The sequence below is a fragment of the Strix aluco genome, chromosome 3 (genome assembly GCF_031877795.1).
Source record: "Strix aluco isolate bStrAlu1 chromosome 3, bStrAlu1.hap1, whole genome shotgun sequence".
Classification (NCBI taxonomy): domain Eukaryota; kingdom Metazoa; phylum Chordata; class Aves; order Strigiformes; family Strigidae; genus Strix; species Strix aluco.
The window spans coordinates 128054179-128078673 of NC_133933.1; the positions used below are offsets into that span (position 1 = coordinate 128054179).

The window sequence follows — 24495 nt, forward strand, 5'->3', positions numbered from 1 at the left end:
GAGTTGAACCGTGGGGAGGCGGCCGGGCAGGGGCTGGGATCGGGCTGGCACCGGGCAGGGGCTGGCACCGGGCTGGGTAAGGGACTGCTACCGGGATGGGACCGGGCAGGGACCGGGCAGGGGCTGGTACCGGGCAGGGACTGGATATCGGGCTGGTACCGGGCTGGAGTCGGGCAGGGGCTGGGTAAGGGACTGCTACCGGGCTTCTACCGGGCTGGGTAGGGGACTGCTACCGGGCTGGCACCGGGCTGGTACCGTGGAGGGGCTGGTGGCGGGCCGGGAACCGGGCAGGGGCGGGGGTGGCCGGGAGCGCAGCCCCGGGAAGTGCCGTCGGGGCCGCGCCGCCCGCAGCCCTCCCCTCCGGGAGCGCCTTCGCACTTACAGCGGGGAAACTCCCCAGAAAAGCGGCGAAAGAGGCAGAGGGAGGGCACAGCTCCGGCTTCTCCCGACCGGAGAAAGGACGGGGAGCGGGGAGGGTGCCCGCCGGCCGCACGGGAGAATGTCTCCGCTCCCAAAAGCTGCCGTCAGGCTAATTATCAACTGGCAGAGCCCAGCGTGTGCGGAATGAGCACAGCCCGGCGTGTGTGTCTGTGTGTCTGCGTGTGTGTGTGTGTCCGTCCCGCCGGCGGTCCCCAGCCCGCTGAGCCCTCGCTGCTTTTCCCTCCCCGTCCCCAGGCACAGCCTGGCCATTGTCTCTGCCCGCAGCAGCAGGCGACAAAACATCTCCCCTCCCTGCCAGCGAGGTCGGGGAATGTCGGGGATTTGGGGTTTATTTTTTTTTTTTTCCACCCTCCTTTGAAAGGGATTTTTAAACTGCTGTGCGTTTTACGGACACTCATGTTTCTAGATTGCCGTGGGAGAGAAGCAGAGGTGGGGGAGCGGTTGGGTGGGATTTGGCTGCAGGATACCCTAACTTGGGGGTGCGCTCCAAGACATTTTGTAACGTGCAACCTTTTATTAAAAAAAAGGAAAAAAAAAAAAAAAAAGAAAAAAAAAAGAAAAAAATTATGGTTGTTGACTTTTTTAAAGAGCTGAAGCCCTCTAGATTTACCTTTAAAAAAAAAAAATGTTTCTTTTCTTTCCTATTTATAATTAACAACACGATGGTAGAGGCGTCTCAACCACTTACACAGAATCTGTTCTTAAAACAAAAGTGTGTGTGTGTGTGTGTGTGCGCGCGGGGGGGGGAGCTGCTCTGGGAAGTGTGAGTCTATTTAGCAAGGAAAGTAAGTTGAACTTTAACAGAAATGGCAGACAGTCCAGTTGAACGGGTTCCTGCAACATCGCAAAGGTTTTATATCGCCCCTGGCTTTGCCTCAAAACTATAAATTTACTATCCTTTAAAATTCACTGCATGCATTTTACATTTGGGTGAAAATCGGGAGATATATGTACATAAATATTTATTTTTTTCATGTCGGGCGGGAGGAACAGGATTCAGAAAAAAAGTGGAGCCCAACTTAACGCAGATTCAAGTGTTTATTTGGCTATTGCGAATAAATACGATCTGTAACATGCACCAGAAGGGCTTAATCTCCGCTGTAAATAGACGTATATTATAGTGACTGCACATTTCTTCTTTCATTTATTTTTTTTTAAGAAGGAAGGGTTAGGAAAGCCTCTTTTCCCTCATTATTTGTTTGGGGTTTTTTTTTTTTAAAAAAAAAAACCTACAAGAACAAAAACACCAAAGGCAATCAATTCCTCGTATTAGGAATGTATAATTAAATGTTGGGGGGGAAAAAAAAAAAAAAGAAATATGTTTTTTTCTTCTTCGCCTCCAGCATTGCTTCATCTCACTTCCTTGCTCCAGCTCCGCAGTGTCTACTTTCCTCATCTTCCTCCGCTCGAGTTAATTGAAGTTATGCCTCTTCCTTGCTAAACTTTTTCCCCCCTCTCCCTCTCCCCAAACTCTGCCTCTGCCAGCCCCCCTCGTCTGATTACATCTAGTAATTCTCCACTGAATGAACGTCATTTACAATAGTAGGGGAGCTCTCGAGCTGGCTGCCAGCTTCACGCTCCATTTGGTCCTGCATTCTCCCTTTAAAGTAGTCGTGTAATATTAATAGTCATGAATATCAATTATTATGAGGCGGTGTAGAGAAGGAAAGGGAGGAAGGGGTAGCGGAGCAGTCTGAGCCTAGCCTTGGGTTGAAGAGGATTGTATTTGGGAGCTCAAAGGGAAAAAAAAAAAAAAAAAAAAAAAAAAAAAAGGAGAGGGAGGGGTAAATCATATATGTAGATAGAGGTTTCCAGGCTCGGTTTTGGGGGCACTGGTCTTCTTTTTTTTCTTTCTTTTTTTTTTTTTTTTTGATGGATAGACTTCGAAATATCTCAAGCTGTTCTCCTGTGTCCAACACGTCCCTTTGCAGATCTCCTTGATATTTTTCCCTCCAATTATTAGTATTATCACCATTATTTTATTTTTAGCTGTTACAAGACTTTTTTTATTTCCAGATGTTAGTCCACACCTATTCCGCCATGGTGAGTTTGGATCCATGTTGTACTAGAATTGCATGCGCTCTCTCTCTCTCTCGATCTGTTGTCTCTCTCTCTCCCTCTCTCTCTCTTTTTAAACGCCTTTGGCTTGGTAATTTAGCACAATAATTGGAGGAGGCTTGCAGCTGCTTCTCCCTTTTTGCATTGTGTGTTCTCGATTTGAGCTAGGGGAGTTTGGGGGGAGAGCAGGGGAAAAAAACTTTTTTTCCTTTTTTTTTTTTTTTTTTTTTGAACCATGTGTGCCATTGCTTGTGGGGGTTTGAGCTACACTTTGTGGAATAGATATTTTTCTTGTTTACTTTTAGCCTCGCAGCTTCAGCGCGATGGAGTTGGACAAAACTCCTCTCCCACCTTTTCTCTGAAGCCTCCACACACTCCCCCCCGCCACGTCCCCCCACACACCCCAAAGACTTTTCATTACAATTAACCCCCACCCCATTCTCCGGAATATAATATTGGAAAAGGAGACAAAAGACACTGGAAGTTGCTGCAGAAATCATAGCGACTGGATTTGTTCAATATCGATGTTTCATTTTTACTTTATTTGATTTTTTTTTTTAAAGGGGTGGACTGTCTTTATACAAAGACCCCCCGTGATTTTTATTTTGTTTTTTTCAAGTCCTTTTTCGCACAACTTCTTTCCTCGGAGTCCTCCGAGAAGTACAACTTTCTTTTTGGTCTTTTCCACGTGAAGATGGGTTGGTGCTTTTGAGTTTCAGGACTTCAGCAGAGGGAATAAACAGATGTTTGGAAACTTTAGGCGGGACAAGGGGTGGGTTGTTTGGAAGGATGGGTGGTTTGGGGGTTCTTAATTTTTTATTTTATCTTTTTTTTACCTTTAGTTTTATTTGGGGACTGCTGGAGGGGGAATCGTATTACTGGACTGAAGTCACAGATCATACACGCATATGGAGCACTAGTCCTACATTTTTAATTATGACATTTAGCATTTCTCCCTCACACACACATCCCCTTCCCCCTTCTTGATAGTTACTGGGAATAGACATGATCTGGGTGAGAAACACTGGAACACTTCTAATCCGCGGTGGGGGAAGGGGGCACATCTGAACCTTAGTTTACAACTGTGTGCATTTTGATTTTATTTTGGGGTGGGTTTGTGCTCATTTTATTTTATTTTATTTTTTAAAAAAAGGTCCTCTTTTTTGTTGTTTTTATTTCATTCCGCTTGTAGGACCGGCATGATGGAGTGCCCAGCCACAGTTCCAGGCTGTCCCAGCTGGGATCCGTCTCCCAGGGACCCTACTCCAGCGCTCCTCCGCTCTCTCACACCCCATCCTCGGATTTCCAGCCGCCTTATTTCCCACCCCCCTACCAGCCTCTTCCTTACCACCAAAGCCAGGACCCTTACTCCCATGTCAATGACCCCTACTCCCTAAACCCCTTGCATCAGCCCCAGCAGCACCCCTGGGGACAGAGGCAGAGGCAAGAGGTGGGATCAGAGACCGGGTCACTGCTGCCACAGCCTCGGGCCGCCCTGCCCCAGCTCTCGGGACTGGACCCCAGGCGGGACTACCACTCAGTAAGGAGGCCAGATGTCCTTCTGCACTCCGCTCACCATGGCCTTGACTCCGGCATGGGGGACAGCCTTTCTCTGCACGGCATCGGACACCCAGGGATGGAGGAGGTCCAGGTAAGGCACCGCGTTTCTTTCTCCTGGGCGATGCAGATGCCATCCAGGCTGGAGCCCCCATACCTCGGCTAGAAATGAGCAGTGAGGGTTTTCCAGCAATATGTTAGTGTGGGTTACCATCCTTTTTTCCGCACTGGGATTATAACTGATACTCCCTCGCCTTTTCTTTTTTTTTTTTTTTTTTTTTTTTAAGAGAATTTATTTCATCGCTATCACGCACAGGCTCCGCTTTATAAACCCTCCCCTACATGGCAAGCCAACAGAGTGCAGGGGGAAGGCAGACATACTGCTCTAAATACTCCACGTGTTTCCAAAACTGGCAGAGTTTAAGCCTGGCTTTCAAATTCCTGTTATTTCCCATGCAATCTCAGCTCACACACCACCACCACCACCCCGCCCCCCAGCCAATTTCCTGCATTTTGATGAAACTGTCAGATTACTACATTTTTCATCCAGGAGGGGGGGGGGGGAATATAAACAAAACCCAAACCTAAAGCAATAACCAGTGATCAGGAACAAGCCCCCCCCCCCCCCCCCCCCCTTTTTTTTTTTTAAAGTAGAGATGGTAGGGTAGCACTAATATTAATTAGTTTTGCTCCCTCTTTTGGGTAACAAAGGAGTTTCACCGGGCTCAAAGCACAGTATTTCCCAGCCTTCTCCCATCCCACGCGAAACTCATCATCACGTGTTATTTCCTAAAAACAGAAAGGCCCTTAACAGCTTCGGTGCTGGGGTGACTTGCACCTTGCTGGAGCAGGGCACGGCCACCCTGTGGGGACCCCCGAGCCGGAGGCTGGAGCCCTCAGGGTCCTGCATTAGGCTTTACTAGTCGGGGTTTGGGGGTTCCCCTCCATTCCTTTTTTTCCTCCAAATTTGTGTATTATGTGCATCATATATATATATATTTAGACTTGAGATAAAAAGCGATATGGACCACTGGATGAGATACGGACTTCAAAGTACAGAAAGGGAAAAAGAAAGGAGAAAAGAGGAGGCTAAGAAGGGAAAAAATAGCCGTGAAAAAGGATCCTGCTGAACATTACAGGACTCAGCGGCAGAGAAGCGGGGGGGCTGTATTGCATTGGCTGGAGGCTTGGTTTAGGGCTTCACGGGAAAATCTCCGAGCTTTGCTGGGGCGAGCTGCTTTAGAAATAGAAAGGTTTTTCTGTTTGGATTTGCTTCTGCCTCCGAGCTCAGTGGCCGTTGGGTCGCTGGTTTCTGCGGGTTTCCAAGCTGGTTTTCAGACCTGGGGGCAGCCCCTGACCCCCACGGGCGTGATGCGCAGGTCTCGTCTCGCATTTCTGTCTCAGCCAAACTGGCTTGCAGGTCAAGGCGAGTTTTACCTCTGTGAATGCCGGAAGGGGATCGCTCTTCTTCTTTCTCTCTACAACTGATAGACGTTAAGTACTGTTTGTGCTTTAATATTTACACTTTCCCCAAAGAAAAACCGGTAATTGTTGTGCTCTTGTGAGAAAGAGAGAAAAGGAGGAAAAGCAAGGGAAAGAGACAAAAAAGAGAGAAGAAAAATAAAAATAGAAAAGGGAGATAGAGCGAAAGGAGAGAGAAAGAAAAAGAATAAAAGCTAAAGAGTGGGAAAGGAGGAAAAAAGAGAAGGGAGAGTGAAAGCAAGAAAGAGTAAAAGGGGGAGAGAGAAAAGAAGGAAGAAGAGTAAAGAAGGAAAAGTCCTGCTCAGCTCAAATAAAGCAGCTGTCCCTCTTTTTTTTCCAATAAAACACCCCCTCTGCGGGCAGGGCACAGCACTCGAGGAAGGTGCCTCCCCCCGACGGCTCCGAGCGCTGCGCCCCGCGGCCACTCGCGACCCGCTCGCCCGGGACCGGGATGGGGCCGGGCGGGGGCTGCCGAGGCTGCGGGCCAGCAGGCCTGGGGTTCTTGTTTTGGGGTGCTGAGGGACTGGGAAATGAAACAGGCCCTTTATTTCTAAAAGTTTGGTCTCAGGCTGGGGGAGGAGGGGAAGAGGGAGAGGAGGGTATCCCAAGGAGAAACACGTGAAGGAAGAAGTGTCCAACTGCAAGTTAACACAGGCAGGAGGGAAAGCAGCCCAGTACTCACTCCTGCCGTTCAGCATTTTCTATTCTTGTCCCTCGACTAGTGACAGATGAAGTTGGGCACTTTTCCCCCCTGATTTTTAATATGGATTTATTCTAAATTCAAGGAATCCGTTCTAGCTACAGGGATTCCTATTTAGGCGACATACACTTATTATCCATGAACACTAGAGAGAATCTCCAGGAATGGTGTCAAATTTTATATTTTTTTTTTTTCTTTTTCAGTAGTCCAAAAAGTTGAACCGGTATCTAGGTATATAGTTGGATAAAGATGTGCCTCCTGGCTTTAGCTTATGCATGTCTGATCAAATATGTGCCATGAGAATGGGTTGGGCTGACAAGGGAGAATTGAGACAGAGAGTGCGTGACAGAAAGAAACAGTGGTTATTTTATAAACACCAGATCCAGGCCATGTGTGAGCCATTGTCCAGGGGTAGAATTAAGTGATTGTAACACGATAGCGCGCTGTTATTGTAAACAGGACGTATTGTATTGCTATTGCTGCCCTTTTCGAGAGGAATTTTCAGTCTGCGATTTACAGCCCTCAGACAGGGAATGGAGAAGCCAAGACCTACTTATTGAAACCAAATTTGCATCACCTAATAGGGACTCTGAAAAACACCATTGCAATCCCAGTTGTTTTGGGGTTTGGTTGGTTTGTTTGTTGGTTTTTTTTGGGTTGTGGGTTGTTTTTTTTTTTTTTCCCCCGGCTAGGCAAAAGCAAGGTTTTACTAGTAAAAGATAGAATAAGAAAATATACAGGGGGAAATCTAGATTCTTTAGACTCTTTAAAGGAAAACAAAAAGATCAGTTTTCAGGCTTTCCCCTCAGATATATCCCCAGCTATTGAATAAGGTGGATATACAGGAAGCTCCGTGCTATCAGATTACTGGAGGAGGGTAGGGAGGGGAATCTTCCTCTCTAGATTTTCTAAGTATATCTGGAGACTCATCACCTTTCCCCTCCCTGCACACACACCTCCACTCCTCCTCCTCACTCACTCACACTGTCGTCCCCGCTCCTGTGTGCTAGCTGGAGACACGGAAAGTTAAGTTGCACCAAAACACGCAAGTCTCTTATAAAGTAACCCCTGGTATCACTTTTAACTAAAGAAGTCTAGTAATTAAAAGTCTGAGTTGTTTTTCCACGTTTCCGCATGCAGTCCTAATTAAATCTTTACGATCCTCTCTGTGACTATTAACTGCCAGCATGCTGAGCGAATATCCTGTACAAAAACCCAGCAGGAGGGCGTAATTAGATAGAAAATCAGACAGGAGTCTTCTCATTAACTACAACAACTAACCCACGTTGCTGATGGAGCGAGCGGAGTGCATGCACACACATAAAGCGTGTGCACAACCATCGACTCCAGAGATAAGGTGAGATAAGGAGGGGGAAAAAAAAAAAAAAAAAAAAAAAAAAAAGGAAAGATGGCGTTTCATATTTACCTCCAATTCTGTGCCATCGAGGAGCACCACGATGCACTCCAGCAGGCTGCAGGATTTGCTCATCATCCCTCTTTGGGAGCTGCTCAGGGAAAGGAGGGAAGACTTTGTAATTTTATTTTGTGCCCTTTAGGTATGTAGCCTATTGATTATGAGAGAGAGGCACAGCCATGCACAAACACACACAACATAAGGAACCACTGGGTGTGTGTGCGCGCTCGTTTGAGTGGGGATTCAAGGAAAATGAAAGGAAAGATCTCACAGAAAATATTGTTCCGTCACATTTTTGGGAGATGTGATTTTCTCCTAAATCATAGTCCATCTTGAACGTCTCTGCTGAGCAAAGAGAGCCGGAGATAAGGGCTGGATCCGGATAAACTCAGCCTCTCGGTGTAGGAAAGATAAAGTTAATAGGGAAGAAAATCATTGTTTTGCTCTAAGATGTTTTCCTTATCAGGGAAAAAACATATGATAACTCCCCGAATATGCAATAACCCGGAAAAACCCAAACCCTAAATAGCAATGAGAAAAATAAAATAACCAAAAAACCCACAGGTCCTCCCTTTCTCTGAAACCCAGAATTTCCCCTAAAACGGAACCTGTCATAGTTCTGCAATAAATTGCTCTCATGATACCTCTTCTCCTTGGAGATGATTTTGCTGTGCCGACCGCCGATTCAGCGGTAATTTTTGTTTGTTTGTTTGTTTTTTGTATAGCCCGCTTTCGTGTTGAGAAATGAAAGCCAGCATTTGCTCTGTCCTCTGTGCCCGCCTTTGTTCTCTTCCCTGCTAAAGAAGTTAATGCCATAATAACAGGTGTGCTCCTGAGCGGGCTGGAAAGAAAGAAAAGAAAGGAAAAAAAGGGGGGGGGAAAAAGGCTTTGAAAAGGAGATCGGGACACTTTTTCTAGGCAATCAATTTAATAGTTTATACTTTTGATAATGTATATTCTCGCTCCCCCCTCCCCGTCCCCACTAATTCAGGACATGGAAGCAACCTCGGGAGCTGTAAATCTCTTTCTGCTTGTACCCTATACGATGTGGGCGTTGCTCTGCACTCCGAATTGCTCAGGCTTTAATTAAAAGTCCATAATGTAAACTATTATATATAAAAAGTAAATGGCCCTTGAATTATTAAGATGTAGCAGGGTTACACAAACAAACAAAACAAAACAAAAAAAAAAAAGGAGGGAGGGAGCGGGAGGAAAGGGGAGGGAGAATTTAAGTTGTCCTTAATCGTGTTCATTTATGTCATGCAATAGATCTTGCAGATGTTGCCAAATTGCCAGATTTTCAAAGGAAGAAATATAAAGCTTTCTCGAATGCAAAGAAGTCTATGTGATATCTGTGTTTTATAAGATAACAAAACCAGTATTGCACCCCATATGCTTCACACCTCTTTTTTTTTTATTAGAAGACTATATAATTTGTAAGAATTTCATTTCCTTGTCGATTTGGGGGAATAATAATAACAATAATAATAGTAAAAAAAAATCCCTCCTCCCCTAGTGAATTAATATAAATGGAAATAACAGAAACTCGAGTTTGGAATGACATGATTTATGTACGCGATTCTTTAATATCCAGTCAATTTGAATAGTGATGTTTTTATATCCACAGTCAGTTGAAGATGCCAATAACAGCGGTATGAACTTATTGGACCAGTCTGTCATTAAAAAAGGTATGGATTATTCCAACAAGCTAGACAAACTTTTACTGTGTAGCAATATCTTCATGATATATTTTTACTTTGGGGCAATTAATTTATCCGGGAAGCAGGCATACATGGCAGCAAGATGAATAGTTGATTGGATGGGGAGATAGAGTGAAGGGAAAAGGAAAGATATGTGAAAGTAAGAGTTGATATCCCCCCTCCCCCGTCCTTCAAAGGCTTTAATTACACAAATGCTCTCTCATGGAGCACCCCATGCTCAAATGCAGTTTCCACGGACCCCCTCCTCTTTTCCCCCCGATAGTCCTCGATGGGGACCCCTTGGCTTTTAAGGGGGGAGGGGGATTGATTCCCTTTGGGGCTTAAAGGCATTTCCCAAGCGAATCAAACGTGAAGGGGAGAGAAAGAAATGCCTATGGAAAGGCAGCCCCGACTTCTTCCCCCCTTCCTCCAAGAATCCCCCCTTCCCCCTGCCCATTTTTTAAATCTTTCTACATATGCGCACATGATTTAGTGTAACTGCAGAATCACCCCATACTGTTAAAGGGAATGTGATATTAACAAATGTTTGCAGTCTCTTGTACAGCTGTAAGCAAAATAATTAACTAATTAAACTAATTAAATGTAATTACAATAACTCATTTTGGGCGTATTGCAGCTGCTTAATTTTTTTACATTTCTCTGACAGTCACTCGAAGATGCTTGGCGATTAGTGTTGTGTTATGCTGATAGACATTAAACAGATCACACACTGCAAATGTAGGGAAAGCTATCTTTAATTATCTAAGGAGTTTCTATTTCTAGATTCAATTTTAAGTACCAGAGATGAGGCTTAGAAATGCTGTCCCTTATGCTTACTATCAGCAGCACTTATCTCCAGGACCTTATTATTTGTCAAATGCTCACAAATACTTTAATAGAGATGATCTTCTAGAATGTAAAGCAAAATAACAGGGAGGGTGTTTATTTAAAATGTGTTCAAGGCAGCATGAGGTCCCTCCGTGTATTTATTGTTTTTTAATTTAAATCCTCATGTACAGTCTCTCTCTCACACACACGATCAAGTTCTAGTTACTTGAGGGATGAAAGTAATGAAAACTTGAAGACCATTTGGCAGCATCATTTATGACCAACGTTTGAAAAGTCGAAGGTGTTTTTGAGAAACAGAAAATTACTTACCTTGAAGAAGGGGAAAAAAAAAAAAAAAAAAAAAAAAAAAAAGAAGTTGTTTCTCCTGTTTTAGCTCAGTTTGAATGTTTAGCAGGTTTTGTGCTCAGGGTCTGTAACCTGATGGCTTGTGGTTGTATTTTTCTCTTTTTTTTCCTCACTCTCCTCCCCGCTCCTCCCCTCCCCACCCCCACTTGTCACCTCATCTCATACACGATGTTTCCTCTTGGGTGTATTTGATTAATTGGTGCTTGATTTGTGGTCGAGAGACTTCTTTCTAACGTTGCTCCGTGCTCGCATTTTCCTTTCGCATTCTGTTTTTTCGCAGAACGCTCTTCTGTTGATCACCCACTCCAAAATACTCTTTTTTACCCCCCCTTTCCCTCTGTCTGTGTCTCTCCCTCCTTCAGATGACGAGGGCAGCAGAGATATTTAATGTGGATGCTGAGTGGTGCAGTTAGATAGCGAGTAGCACTAAAATGTGAATGTTAATAATTACATGTATTAGGTATAGATTTAGGTGTTCTTATTGTGTATGGGCATTGCAACGGCCCCAGGTCGGGCAGCTGCCGCAGACAGAGACACAGACCCATAGAAGTGGGATTACCTGTGCCTGTTTGTAGCCATAAGGAGAGATAGTCTGAATCTATCCATGATGAACAGGATACATATGCAGTCTGGAAGTTAGATTACTAAAAAAGATCCCGAGAGTCGTCTGCAGCTGTTTTAAAGTCACTGCAGCAGTATTTTCTGCCTTAGAAGTAATGCTGAGCTCTAAGAAACTTTCCAGAATGAAAAAATATCGTGGGCTCAGTTGCTTTTCTCACAGTGAGTTTCCTGGGTGCGGAGGAAGAGAAATGGGTAGTAAATAGTAGGTCACATTTGTGGCAGACAGTATTTAATCAGGACGAGAGAAGGAGCAACAGAGAGAGGGTTCGGTATCAATTTTGCTTCGTTCCCTGCGGTTTGTAGCTCTGAGGATGTACTTTGAAGTAAGAACAAGTTATTTAAACTCTGTAAGTCGTTATTGCAGGCGGATGGCATAGATAGATAGATAGATAGATAGATAGATAGATAGATAGATAGGGACTGATTTTTGTACAGTGGAGAACTCCCCTTGATACATATTTTCTACGCGAGGGTTGGAGGGGGTCTACTTCACCAAAACCTAGTTTATTGTCTAAAATGCTTTAATTACAATGTGGTGGGAAAAGTAGGATGTGGACTTGAAGTCTAAACTTAATTATATCATCCAGACCGTGTCTGTTTCTTGATGGTCTTTGAGGCCTGCAGAGGGAATTATCTATCTATCTATGCAAAAGGATTGCCAAAAATATTAAGGAAATTATATAGGGATTCATACACGGCTATGGATTTATCTCACGTATCGATCCCGCACAATAGATTACATATACACAGTCTCTTGTTATGTTTGCTATCTGAGCTTACTTGACATTTCTGAAGTAATTTAGTTAAGAGGAAATGAGTTGTTCCCAGTAGAGAGAGCAAACGAGTGGAGTGAAGGTAGCCAGCGTGATAAATGGCTCTTTCATTTGGAGATCTCCAGAGCTCGTTTAAGGCTAATTTTCTGTATTAGCCCCCTTTGAGCTATTAATGCAATAGGCAGGGACCGTGGCCCCTCGTCTCTTAGCTGCCCCATTAGAGCGAGCATTAAGCTACCAAGCCTGAACTCTACTGTGGTGGTGGTGGTGGCGGTGAAATAATGAAAGGTGCTTTTTAAACTCTCCTAATCTAAACTGGCAGAGGGTGGTTAATACGATTTGAAGGGGGCTGGTCAATGAACAATCAATAAACTAATAATGAGAAGGATGCGGTACATTAACAGTCTAAAAATCCAACGAGACATTAAAAAATCATCGTTAACTCCTACTTCCATTAAGATTTGGGTGGTGGAAGTGGGAGGGAGGGAGCCAGATAAATCATCAAGATGATAATAATCACCAAGAGCATTATTTTCAGATTTTTAACCCGGCTTTAAGAGCTTACCGACTGCACATTTTGAGGCCTTTCCCTCGATTTCTGCTGAAGTGAAGGGAAGGTTTTCTATGTGTCAGGAGTCGGGTCCCCTTGTCAACTGCTCATCTGAAATTTGCTTGGCACCGTCTGTGGCGAAAGAAGTTGTCCTCTTGCAAAATCTTGTGTGGCCCGAGTCCCAAGTTAATTTTTTGTGACTCTGGGGCACAGTCAGTGACCTTAAAATTATCCTGATGTATTTATTTACTTTCAGCTGTTTCTGACGATCGTCTGCACACTCACATCTGATTCAGCACGAAAGGCCATTTTCACCCTAACACCTTAATTCATTGTCTCCTTGCAAACACGCTCTATTGTTCATACTATTTTAAACAAACCTATGAAAGGAGGTATCTTAACATTTCTTTTAACGCTTAATAATACAACATGAGATTCCTCTCCACCTCTTCCTGAAGTATCCGGATAAATGATTAACTGAAAACCACTTTGGCCTCAGCTTTTCAGGTGGTAGATCTGGGAATCGGAGATGTTGCTTCGCTGCCACTCAGTTTCGTGCTTATTCCTGGATTGCCCACTGAACCTTATGATCCCCTTTAATTGAATGCGAAACAATTTCGAGGGAATACATTTCACTTTGAAATTTATTCCCGGCTTTCAGGGGAAAGGGACTGCGGTGGAGGAGAGGGGCGGGGGGAAGAGGAGGAGACGAGAGGGACAGGAGGGAAGGGGACATGAATACACACTTTCTGTATTTGTTCATTAAAATTAAAGTAAGAACCGGGTTTTTTAGTGAAAGTGGGTAAGATGCTGTCCCCGGACTTTCTACATTTAGCTACCAAGTCAGACCAAATCACCAGTTACAACAAAATCCCGTTGTTATAATGGAAAAAGAACTTTTTACTCATTTCAGGCCCAGTAGGTAGATTTAAAAAAGATTTGAAGGCAGATTGATAGCTGATTAGTAAGAAGTTTGTCCATGATGCTTGTTAGTAAGGAATTTAAGACATATTTCTTCATATTGATTGACCGTTAGACTATCATATTCACCAGGTTTATTGCAACGATATCTATAGCTTAGAGCCTTGTTATTCAGCTATTTTCAGGACATAATTCTATTTATTTGTTTATTTTTAGTCTAGCTGAAATGCCCTTTTATTTCCATTTCCTCTCTGTGTCTGCATTTCTGCGCATTTTCACGCGTTTGTGGAGAGCAACCCAACAGAGAACCACCACCAAAAAACCCACCCCAACCCTAAGACTTAATGTATGCACAGAAAATTGTAAACATGTAAAGAACTGAAAGCTTCACGCTGAGTTTCGCCATGCTCCATTTCCCCACCATTTCCTGCTGTCGTTTTAAAGCGATCTCACTCATCTAGAGATCCCGTTTGCAGGAACAGTATGCTTATAATTACTAACAAATCAAGCGGCTACTGTTGCTCTCCCGGTTTATTGATAAGCTGAAGAGAAATGGAAGGGGGAGAAATGACAAAGAGGCTGGAAGTATCCACAGGAGGAGAAAGAGAGGAAGAGAGGAAGAGGGAAAGCAAGAGAAAGGAATAGAAAAGGAGAAAGGAGAGGAAAGATAGAGAAAAGAGAGAGGGAGAGAGGAAAAAAAAAAGAAAGAAGGCAGATTTTGGAAGGGGGAATTATGTATTTGTGAGTGCTCGCATACACACAGCAAGTGGAGTTTGGCAGTGAAAGAAAATCAAATAGTTTCTGCTGGGGATAACAAGAACTAAATGGGATAAAGTTAAAGCAGAAGTGCTGGGGACGCTGCATACATACGTGTGTGTTATTCTGTATTATTTCAGCAGTTGTGGCAGTCCCTAACCAACTGGGAAAATTGATATCGACTAAAAATATACTCCGCATTACAGTTTATTTACATACACGCGGGGATTTGACACATGCAGCTGCACACACGAACGTGTATATCACTTCACCCACTAAAACCTCCACGTTATATTATCTCTGGTAATGTCTGGGCTATATCTGAAAAGCTATAGCCATGATAAACATATAGATATGATATAGATAGAGATAATTCATTCCATGGCAAACACTTTTTTGAGGCAGCATTAGGTAATTTACAGAAGATATAGAGTCTAGATAGAATACATCTCTCTGAAGCTATGAAATTGCAATAGATATGCTTACACCGCCTGGTAAGCTTCTAAAATGGGTTTAGAGTTATTAGACTCCAGCTGATGGGTATGTTCATACGGTCCTTGTCGGGGAGGCAGTGGTAGGAAGAAAAGCTGAGGAGCTCCCAGCATAGCAGGGAAGGGAGCCAGCCTGCTTCCCAAAAGCAATTTGCAAGGAAAAAAAAAATACTGAGCACGTGAAAATCCATATTTCAAAGGTTAACTAATGTAATGAGTGCTCCAAAAGGCCAAAGCGAGTGGGGGTGAGGCACATTTAAGCATTGCACGGGTCCCTCTCTCTTTAGTGAGTTTGGACTAAGATCAGATGGTCGTGGAATTGCTGCCTCTTGTTTAATTTCTCAGTTCACTGGACAGTGACCTGATAAACTGGTCACTAAATATAGCCACTGTAAAGGTGTACTCGAACCACTGAGCCCGTGTGTTTGTCCGAAGAAAAAAATGCCAGTCATGAAAATCTGTCTGGTGGCACTGCTTTAATCTTTTTTTTTTTTTAAAAAAAAAAAGCCAAAACACAAACAAACCAAAACCTCACAACTTTTTCTTGGTGCTTCACTCGAATGACTTTGCAGAATATCGTGCATTAAATAAGTGATATATCTATGTACAGTGGGGAAGAGAGAGACTTTTTTTTTTTTTTTGGTCTGTTAGTACTCCCTCTGATACCCCAAACAAGTCTTTTCTTATAGAATCAATGGCAAAAAAAAATCCTATTAATAGCAACGAGAGCAGGAGCGGGCCTCTAACTCTTTTATAACTGTTTCTGTGCCGTTCTCAAACTATTTGAAACCGCCTTTATGAGCTGTATAAAGTGCCTAACTAAAAATAATAGAGAAATAGGAATCCATTTCACTTTCCGATTCCCTGAAGTAAAGCCACTCAAAATAATTTGTTTATACTGGATACTATGTACAAGGCATATGAAGCAATATGTATATCTAAAATCGACATGCCTTTTGGTTTTTAGCTGTTATAGAGCTTTTATTGTGGGGGTCTGGTCTGGCAGTAGGAAATGATCTGTAATAAAAACAGTGAAACACGTTTGTGTCTATTCCATACACTGAGGTTATAAAATTGGCAATTGCCCAGTAGTTAGCACTTGGTAATATATTAGGATACCCGATCTTATTGTTTAGCAGCTCCAGACGACTTAAATATCCCCTCAACCCTAATGGTTTGATTCTCCAGATATGTTGCAAATAAACAGGGTTTTTATGGCTTAACTGACATGTATTATAACTACCTAAATAGCTGGCATATGTGCATAATAGAACCCTATTATTTGCCGAATTGGTTTTGCAATTGATTGAGTGGAAATGGGAGACTGTGAAGTAGTATCAGCTCGACAAGGGTGTGTAATCAATTAGTCTTCTCCTCTGAAACATGCCCGCTGGACTGCCAAGACTCTCCCACCAACAAAACCCCCAATTTCGGAGTATATTTTCTATAAGGAAACGCGTGTTGCCGCGATTCCGAGAGGAAGCAGCAGTAGCAGCTGTCAGCTCTTATTAACTCCTGCATAAAACATACCTTAAGTACGGTTTGTTATCAATTACTTGCAGAAATGAAACAACTGGGAAAATGCAGCGAGGCTCCCTATAAATTAAAGTGATTGGTTGATTGATTAGAGCACCTGCTGTAAATCATAACAGTTACACACAATTATGAGGGAGCTATTTACGTTCATTTGTAAACAAAATTCATGTCACGGGGGAATAGCTCTCATTTCTAGTTTAGCCTTTTTTTTGTTTGTTTGTTTATTTCCGAGTGTGTCTGGTTACTATTACATGAATTTGTTCGTTATAATCCCCTTGATTACTCTTAAAATAACCTTACTAGTTTCTCAGAGAAAAGAAATATTTCGTTTTATCGTGAACAGAATAACATGTTTTTATTTTGTTTAGTTTTGCTTTATTGTTTTGGTTTGATTTTTTCCCCCATAACTACCTTTAAATATGTGTTACAGTAACTACATCAGCTTTATTCGGGGGTGGGAGAGTTCCTGCTACTTCGCGGACAGCACAATATGATCAAGGTGGCGAATGCCATGGTTAGACCATTTTTTTTTTTTTTTCTGGTGTTCATTTTTCTGAAGGAAAAGACTCATTTTATTTCATAAACCAGACTTAATAAAAACACAAAGCAATAACAGAGCTGTCTTCTGGTTGCTGTATCCTCCAGCCTTGATACTTATTTAAGACAGCAACCCCCTTCGTGTAGCGAATTTATTCCTGGCTCAGCTTAGCAGTAATGGAAACATTAGCAAAAAAAAGTAAATTTTCCTTTTTTTTTCCCCTCCAGAAAGGCGCTGTCCGTTGTACAAAAGGCATCGGGGGGCTCTGGGTGAGACACAGGCTCAAACCCGAAAGTTGCCAGGTGCTTGCCAATATGTATTTTATTTCCCAATGATCAAACCCTGCATAGAGGCTGTACTGCACCACCCTTCTCTCCATCCATCATTCATGGAGCAGTTTCCTAGAGGTTGGGGGAGCAGCACCCTTTAGGTTGCTGGAGATAGCCAGAGATTCAAAATTCCCTTTCATTTTGCCGTTCTATGCATGTCGGAGAGACTGTGGTTATACTGTGCTCCTTCGTGACGTGATGGTTTCTCTCTCCCCTCTTCCCCTTTTCTTTCTCCAGTTCCGGTTCCTCCAAAATCTGTTACTTCTTTGATGATGAATAAAGATGGCTTCCTGGGTGGAATTTCAGTCAATACCGGAGAAGTGTTTTGCTCTGTACCTGGCCGCTTGTCTTTGCTTAGTTCTACTTCAAAGTATAAAGTAACTGTGGGAGAAGTTCAAAGACGCCTTTCTCCTCCAGAGTGTCTGAATGCATCCCTCCTAGGAGGAGTACTTAGAAGGTAAGAGGCTGGGACAAGTGTGTGAACATGCCCCTGTGTGGGCATCCATGCATGCACCAGAAATATTTGGTCAATGGTGAAGATGATCGCAAATATGCATTGATCTTATTGTCATAGCGTGTGTGTCTAACGTTCAGGATAAGGTGAAAATATGCTGTATTCAGACATTGAGATGAATGTATGGAAACTAGAGAAAGATTTGGCCTTGTGCAGTTTCTGTCAAAGAATCCCTAAATGAAGGAACTGAGACCAGAAGATTTTCTCCCTTGTACATGCACACACTTTTCTCCTCCTTCTCACACTTCTCTCTTAGAAAATGGACAAAATAAAATGCCATGATGGGCATGTTGCAGCTAGATGTTGCAGGATGAACTGGGTATATTTCAGGACCTGATGTATTTCTAGGGATTTCCTAGATAAATGCATGAGGCTTCCTCTATATGACAATAAAGACAAGGCAATTAACATGGTGTCACACAAGAGATTATTGAAATTAGCAGGGGGTTAACAGGCAACCTGTAAAGTAGGTAAGTACCTGACTAAAAAGCCAACAACAGGTAGCTTTGAAAGTCAGAAACTTAGTGCTTCATCTAGAGAAGGTTGCTAGAGGAATTAGTCACAGTTGGTTTTGAGACCTTTGCTGTATAATATTTGTGCCAACCACCCACTAATGTCCTTGTGAGGTTTGCTGAAGACCTCAAAATAGTTGCCATTATTGATACTGAGGAAAAAGAGGAGCGAGGTATAACCTGGAGGCCTGGTTGCCACTCCATCATATCAAGCAAGAGATCATGCGTTTAGGCACCAACAATGACAAATTAAGCTCCGAGGACATCAGCTGGGAGGACTAACAGGAGAAAGGTCTTTATCTTCTTGACAGTGGCTGAAGGACTGTGAATTGTCAGTATGACTTGTCTATAAGAAAATTAAGCTAAGGCTCTATCTCCAGTCAGAACAGGGAAGAAGTCATGATATGCTATGTTGTACTATTTCACTCTAGCCAACAGAAAGCTGAGAGGGGATAAGACTTCATTCTCGACATGTGAGTTATACACCAGCCTGCAATATAAAGCATAACCTCGAGACAGAAACAAACTCAATTAATTTGGTCCTGAATAAATTCCAGATCATGTTTAAAAGTTGCTTATCTTAGAGGAGGAAATACCCTGCCAGCTCCTGTACCAGCAATTGGGCAACGTCGACTAAGGTGGTTTAAAATCAAGTTGATTGTTTATTTTGTGTTTGCTTTTGTTTTTTTCTAATGCAAAAATTTCTGTGATGATGTCAGGGTCTCCAGCTCCGTGTCTGGAGAGGAGGGGGAAAGTCCTGCTACATGCAGTCAGTCACCCAAAAATACACACGTGAGAATTAGGGTTTCCTGAAATAGATGTTGTTCCACGTGAATGTCTGTAATCATTGTTCAGCTATGATCCTTGCCAGTGAGAGCAGCAGAGATTTTTACTTACAGATGCTAACCTGCCTGCTCATTCTGTACAAATGGAGCGGGGAGAACATCTGAGAGATGCACTGTAGAAAATATAATTATCAAGGTAAAGAAACATCATTATTGAACTTCAGTGGATTTCTGGAGATGGCCCAAGCCATAATCATTGGCTGCTGCTGACTTCAGTTCCTATCTTGAATCTAAATTTTAGACAAGCTTTTGCTTCAGAGCAGATGAAATATAGAAAGCTGCTCTCTTGCAATTCTGCCATCTAGCCCTATTTACGTCGATATAAAATAGTGGGAAGCCAGTCTGGCTTCTCTGTCGCTTCTGGTTTTCTTTCCCTAAGTGTGACTGTTAATTCTTAAACAAATTCTAAGTGAGAACTAAGAGATATTTGGGATAGACTCTGATCTTAGGTGCCAAAACTCTCCCTGATTTCGCAGGTGGCGAGATTTTATCCCTGGGGGTTTACATATGTATAGGCTTCCGAACAATAGCTCTGTATTTCCCACCTATAGCTCACTCATCCTTTTATTGTCCTTATCAGTAACCTCCGACAGATATTCAAATCTTCCTTCAGGCACTCAATTCCCTCTGTATAACGCACCCTGCCTTCAGGTGAGCTCTTCCTCTCAGCATCGCCTTTCGGCACAAAAACACATTCACACGCACGAAATAGTTTAATAAATATTTTCCTCCTTTTTTATTTATCCACAGGCACACACATTCTCCCTTCGAGTCTTTCAGATTTACTCCCCTCACCCCCACCCCCCCCACCCACCCCCGTTCTTCTTCCCATTCTAGCTCTTTCCTAGAATAACTGAGGATTAATTCTCCTCCTGTACCTTTCTGCCCATCTCCTCACTCCATCTTAATACGAGTGTCATACAGTAGGAACCCATTTGCTCTCTAGATCAGAACCCTGTCCATTAATTATTGCTATCTGGCATTATTTAATTTCCCTGGATAAAATAGGGAGAAAAGTGGCTTCATCCGCACTTCTACCCCTGGGAGAAATTAAGCAAATCTCAGCAAACCCGAGCAGAAATCAACACACCCAAAGTTCTTAACGTCGAGTGAAACCCTCCCAGGCTCCACTGACTGCACAGACTAAACGTTTCTTCCAGGAACACTGCGGGGTTAATCACGATGTTAATTTCTTTGTAATTCTAGAGCCAAATCGAAAAACGGGGGGAGATCTTTGCGAGAAAGGCTAGAAAAAATCGGTTTGAATTTACCAGCCGGCAGGCGTAAGGCCGCAAATGTCACTTTACTCACCTCCCTGGTGGAAGGTAAGCCGAGGGTCGCAGCTCCCTTCACACCCCTGCCTGCTCTGAACTCCTGTCTGACATTTTACGACCCCCCTCCTCCCCCCCCCCCCCCAAAAAAAAAAAAAAAAAAAGCCAACCAGCTTTCGGGATCAGGTGGGAAAACCTTGCAGAGGTGAAATTCAGGGCGGGTTAGGATGAACACCGGCACGATTAAGGATCCCATCCCCAAAAATTAAGTCACTGATCGGAGGGTCACTGATTCCTCTGAGTGGCAAGAATGTGTGTGTGTATATGTGTGTGTATATATATATATAAGTGTGTATATACGTGTGTACACGTGTGTGATTCTTCAGGCCAGTCCCATTCCTCATTGCTATTCATTTCCAGCCTGTGCTCTCCGGCTCCACGTCTACTCCATCCTCCCGAGCTTATTTATGGCCACTACAAGACGCTCAATGAGGAAAAAGTATACAGATTTTTTTTTTTTTTCGGTAATAAATCAGAGCAATTGAAGAGTCGCAGAGGTTTACCTTAAGATGTCTAGAACTGAACAAAGAGACAAGCTGTTCCTGAGGATTCAGAGAGGGAAGGGGAGACTGAAGTTTCACCTCATTTCAAGTCAACTAAACGTCATTTTGGTGGTCGGCGTGTTTCTTTGATTTATTGTTACTGTAGTGAAAAGCAAAATTTAGAGCCACTAATATGTTTAGGTTATGTGCGTGTTTATGCTAAGAGAAGTTGGACCTTCTCCAAAAAAACATAATCGGAATAGTATGGATGCAATTATGAATTATATGTATCTGCATTACACATACACACCGAGAGGCGCATTAATAATCCACTTATCTCTTCTGCATATAAGCATGCATACAAATTTGGGCTAAGATATTAACTTTTCAACTCTTTTGATTGAGTTATGGGAGCGATAAGACCCTTACCGCATGCAGAGCTCAAGGCAGGCTGGCAAAAAGACGGGGGCTGATAGCAAGGAGCCCCTCCTTGTACCCGCAGATGGGTTCTGCCGAGTGCGCAAAGCACAGCGTAGGTTACGCGTGTAGGGTCGCGCTCTAGGAGACGTGAAGCGTTTCGGGTGTGACAACCGCCCTTTAACACCAGGGTTGGTGCAACTTCACCCTCGCTGCGTGTGGGAAAACCCGTGGGCGCCCAACTCACGGCCAAATCAGCCCCTCCCCGAAGCTGCCTTGAGGTTCAGGGGCCTTTTAGCACAGCGATGCTAAAATCTATGTCAAGTGTGTAGCAAGGTGTACGTTACCCCCCTTCCCCCCCCCCCCCCGCGGTTGCCTTACAAATAACAGTTTACCCTGAGCTCGCTCGCTCTTTTTTTTTGGAAGAAGCTGCACCTGCTGGCGATTTATCTCCTTTTCCCCCACCAGCCAGGCTTTAGCGTTGCTGCTACGGTATCGCCGAGAGCAGAAACGCTCCGGCCAGGATGTCCCCGAGCGGTGCCCGGGGGGACCCTGCCCGGCGCGGGGTGACCGCGGCGGGGACTCCCCGGCTCCTCCCGCTGCCCTCGATTTTATTAAGCGGTTTGGTGATTAGCGAGAAGCCTTGGAAAGCAGAAGATGACGTTGGAAAGCAACTCCTGATAGTTAAAAATAATGTGGTCCTGGAGTTATTAGACGTATCTGTTCTGCGTGTTGGAAATCTTCCCCCTGGTCCCTCAGGCGGTGCTTTAAAGGGTTTAATGCTTTATTCTAGAGGGGCTGAGCTATAATCTGGTAGAATCCCCCTAGAGTCTGAGGGTTTTTCCCCACCCCCCCTCCTCTTTTCCTCCTTTCTGCAGCTACTGTCTTCTTCTTGTGGCATGAAGTACATCAGTAGGAGTTGGATGACACGAATCTCTGGAGGCAAGAAACCTGAAACCAGGCAGGCAGGAAAAGTGACAATTAGAATTAGAGTTAGAATAATTATTATTTTTTCACAGAAAAGGTTGCCATTGGTTGCTATCTTTCCGCCGGGCAGAGAGAGGAGTACCTGTTGCCTGATGGTCAGTTAAGAAAGCAGATTAATAATTTCCATCGGACGAAATGCAGTTATCTCCATCATTTTACAGATGTGGCCATAATCGTGATAACGATGCAAGTGCTCTGTGTGTGTGTGTATAAATGTCCCACAAAGAACTGACATTAATATTAACATTAAGTCCACATCTGTACAATTTTGGACAATGATCTGGTGTATTGAAGCAGGAATGATTTCTCTGCTCTTAAGAGAAGTTTGGGTCCTTTTGTCTTTCGTGATTCCCCCCCCCCCCCAGTTCATTTGAAAGCGTGTGTGTGTGTGTTACATGTGTGTGTATGTATATGCGTGTACTTTTCCCCCAGTTCTGCACAATCAGCTGCATGGGTACACACCATCACAAGCGCATTGTAGCAAAGACAAATCTCATCAGCTGACAATCTGTCCCATCAACTTCTGGTGCCAAAATAGGGCTTGTGGAGGGAAAACACATACGTGGAGCCTGTCCCTAAGGTACAAGGGAAAAGTTTCTAAACACGGCCCTGCAGAGCTGGTCTCTCCCAGGAGTCTACTGCCGCCCGGAGCCTGGGCAGGGGGGAGCCAGCCCGGGGGGGGCCGGCGGGGCCCGGAGGTGTTCATGCCCCTCTCATTCCCTCCAGGTGAGGCCGTTCATTTAGCTCGGGATTTTGGGTACATCTGCGAAACGGAGTTCCCAGCCAAAGCTGTTTCTGAGTACCTGAACAGACAGCACACGGACCCCAGCGACCTCCACTCCAGGAAAAACATGCTGCTTGCTACAAAGTGAGTGCGAAGTTGACTAACCCCCCTCCTCCCTCCGCTTCTGCCCTCCCCCGAGAAAATCCTCCCCCTCCTTAAACCCTGAGCCCGTTTTGAGAGCAGACGGAGTTTCCCCAAACTATATCATCCCCGCCGGGAGGAAGGATGCTCGTGTCGCCCTATGGGCAGGGCAGACCCTAGAGCCTCTGCATCCCTCTGCGGTGGGGTTTCTGCCAACACGCTCTGTTCCTATCGAGGATGTAGGTGACTGTCCCCTGTGTCATTTCCAAGCCACCTCCCGTTAAAAAAAATTATCGAAAGGGGACCAAAAATCTGTATTTTACTTCCACAGCATGTCTGTCTGTCCCTCCTGCTGCTCACACACACCTGTTTGTCTGCTACCAAATTGCAATGTCTTTTCCATGTGGTTTAATTAAAAAAAAAAAAAAAAATCAAGAAAACCCACCACCATGTACTGCTAATGATCCACCGTTTGGTCTCCCCAACCCATCTTTCTCCCTTGGGATTTTCTCTGTGGATGTGCTGTATCGGATGTTTTACACTTGGCTGTGCCTCCCAGGCTACTAACTGAGTGCTGCGTAGTTTGCTCGGGTCCTCGGCAGTGGGTGCTGTGTGTCTCCACACATCTCTTCCTATCTGGTAAAAAAGGGGAAAAAAAAAAAAAAAAAGAAAAAGAAAAAAAAAATACCAGCCCAAACAGCTCTCATTTATTTCATGCTCTGGGATGTGGCTTGCCTCCGATGACAGTGTAATTTAAAGAAATATATGGAGGGTTGAAAAATCATTTGCTCAAATTTGTCCAGATGTTTTTTACATGTGATTGGAATTTGATTGCCCTTTTCCGCAGGGTCAGAAGATATTAATGTCCCAGAACTTTAATTGCTCACAGACCCTGCTTTGCTCTTTGAAGATGTAAAATGTTGGACTCATTACTGTTTGTTCTCCAAATTCAAAGTTTCCTCTCTTGCACTTTCTTAATGGATAATACACATAGAAGTAGACCTTTATCTTTCCCCACCCTCTGAAACCTTTAACCCACCGGGAATTTCAGAGGATGAGAGCTGAACGCCTTTTTTAAGGGTTTCTTTTTTCCTTTTTTCTTTTTTTTTTTCCCCTTTTTTTTTTTTTTTAATTCTGGCCTTTTTTTCTCCAGTCCCTGGGTAGGCATCTGTCTCAAAGAAACAGTTCCTTTGGGAACCCCACAAGTCCCCCGAGTTTCTACGTTGCTCAGGCACCTGTTGACTTGAAGGCCCTTTGGACCAGAGCAATGCAAAAGAAAGTGTGTCTGGGGGGATTTCATTAGAAAAATCAAATCTGATTTTTCAAAGTTGTGGGCAAAGCAAACAAGAGCCAGATGTCAACTCTGATGTGTTAATTGGGATCCCACCCCTCACAATAAAATAGGAAATGTTAGCTTTGCTCCTCATGCAATGAATAAGCGGCCATGGAGTCCCTAAGTCCTGATCTTTCTCGACAAGGTG

General features: G+C 43.8%; 1 protein-coding gene across 6 annotated transcripts in view; it reads left to right on the top strand.

Annotated features, from left to right (window-relative positions):
- The window catches only part of TFAP2B (transcription factor AP-2 beta), a 34755-nt gene that overhangs the window by 1209 nt on the left and 9051 nt on the right, over window positions 1–24495 (top strand). For 4 of the 6 annotated variants that reach the window (XM_074820246.1, XM_074820248.1, XM_074820249.1 and 1 more), the window contains exons 2-6: window positions 3692–4150; window positions 9280–9340; window positions 17299–17518; window positions 20139–20257; window positions 22876–23017. In XM_074820246.1, coding sequence (XP_074676347.1) covers window positions 3692–4150; window positions 9280–9340; window positions 17299–17518; window positions 20139–20257; window positions 22876–23017 — 1001 coding nt within the window. Of the gene's footprint in view, window positions 1–1243; window positions 2485–3691; window positions 4151–9279; window positions 9341–17298; window positions 17519–20138; window positions 20258–22875; window positions 23018–24495 lie in introns of those variants that run through there. The other 2 variants (XM_074820251.1, XM_074820250.1) reach the window with 2 other exon arrangements.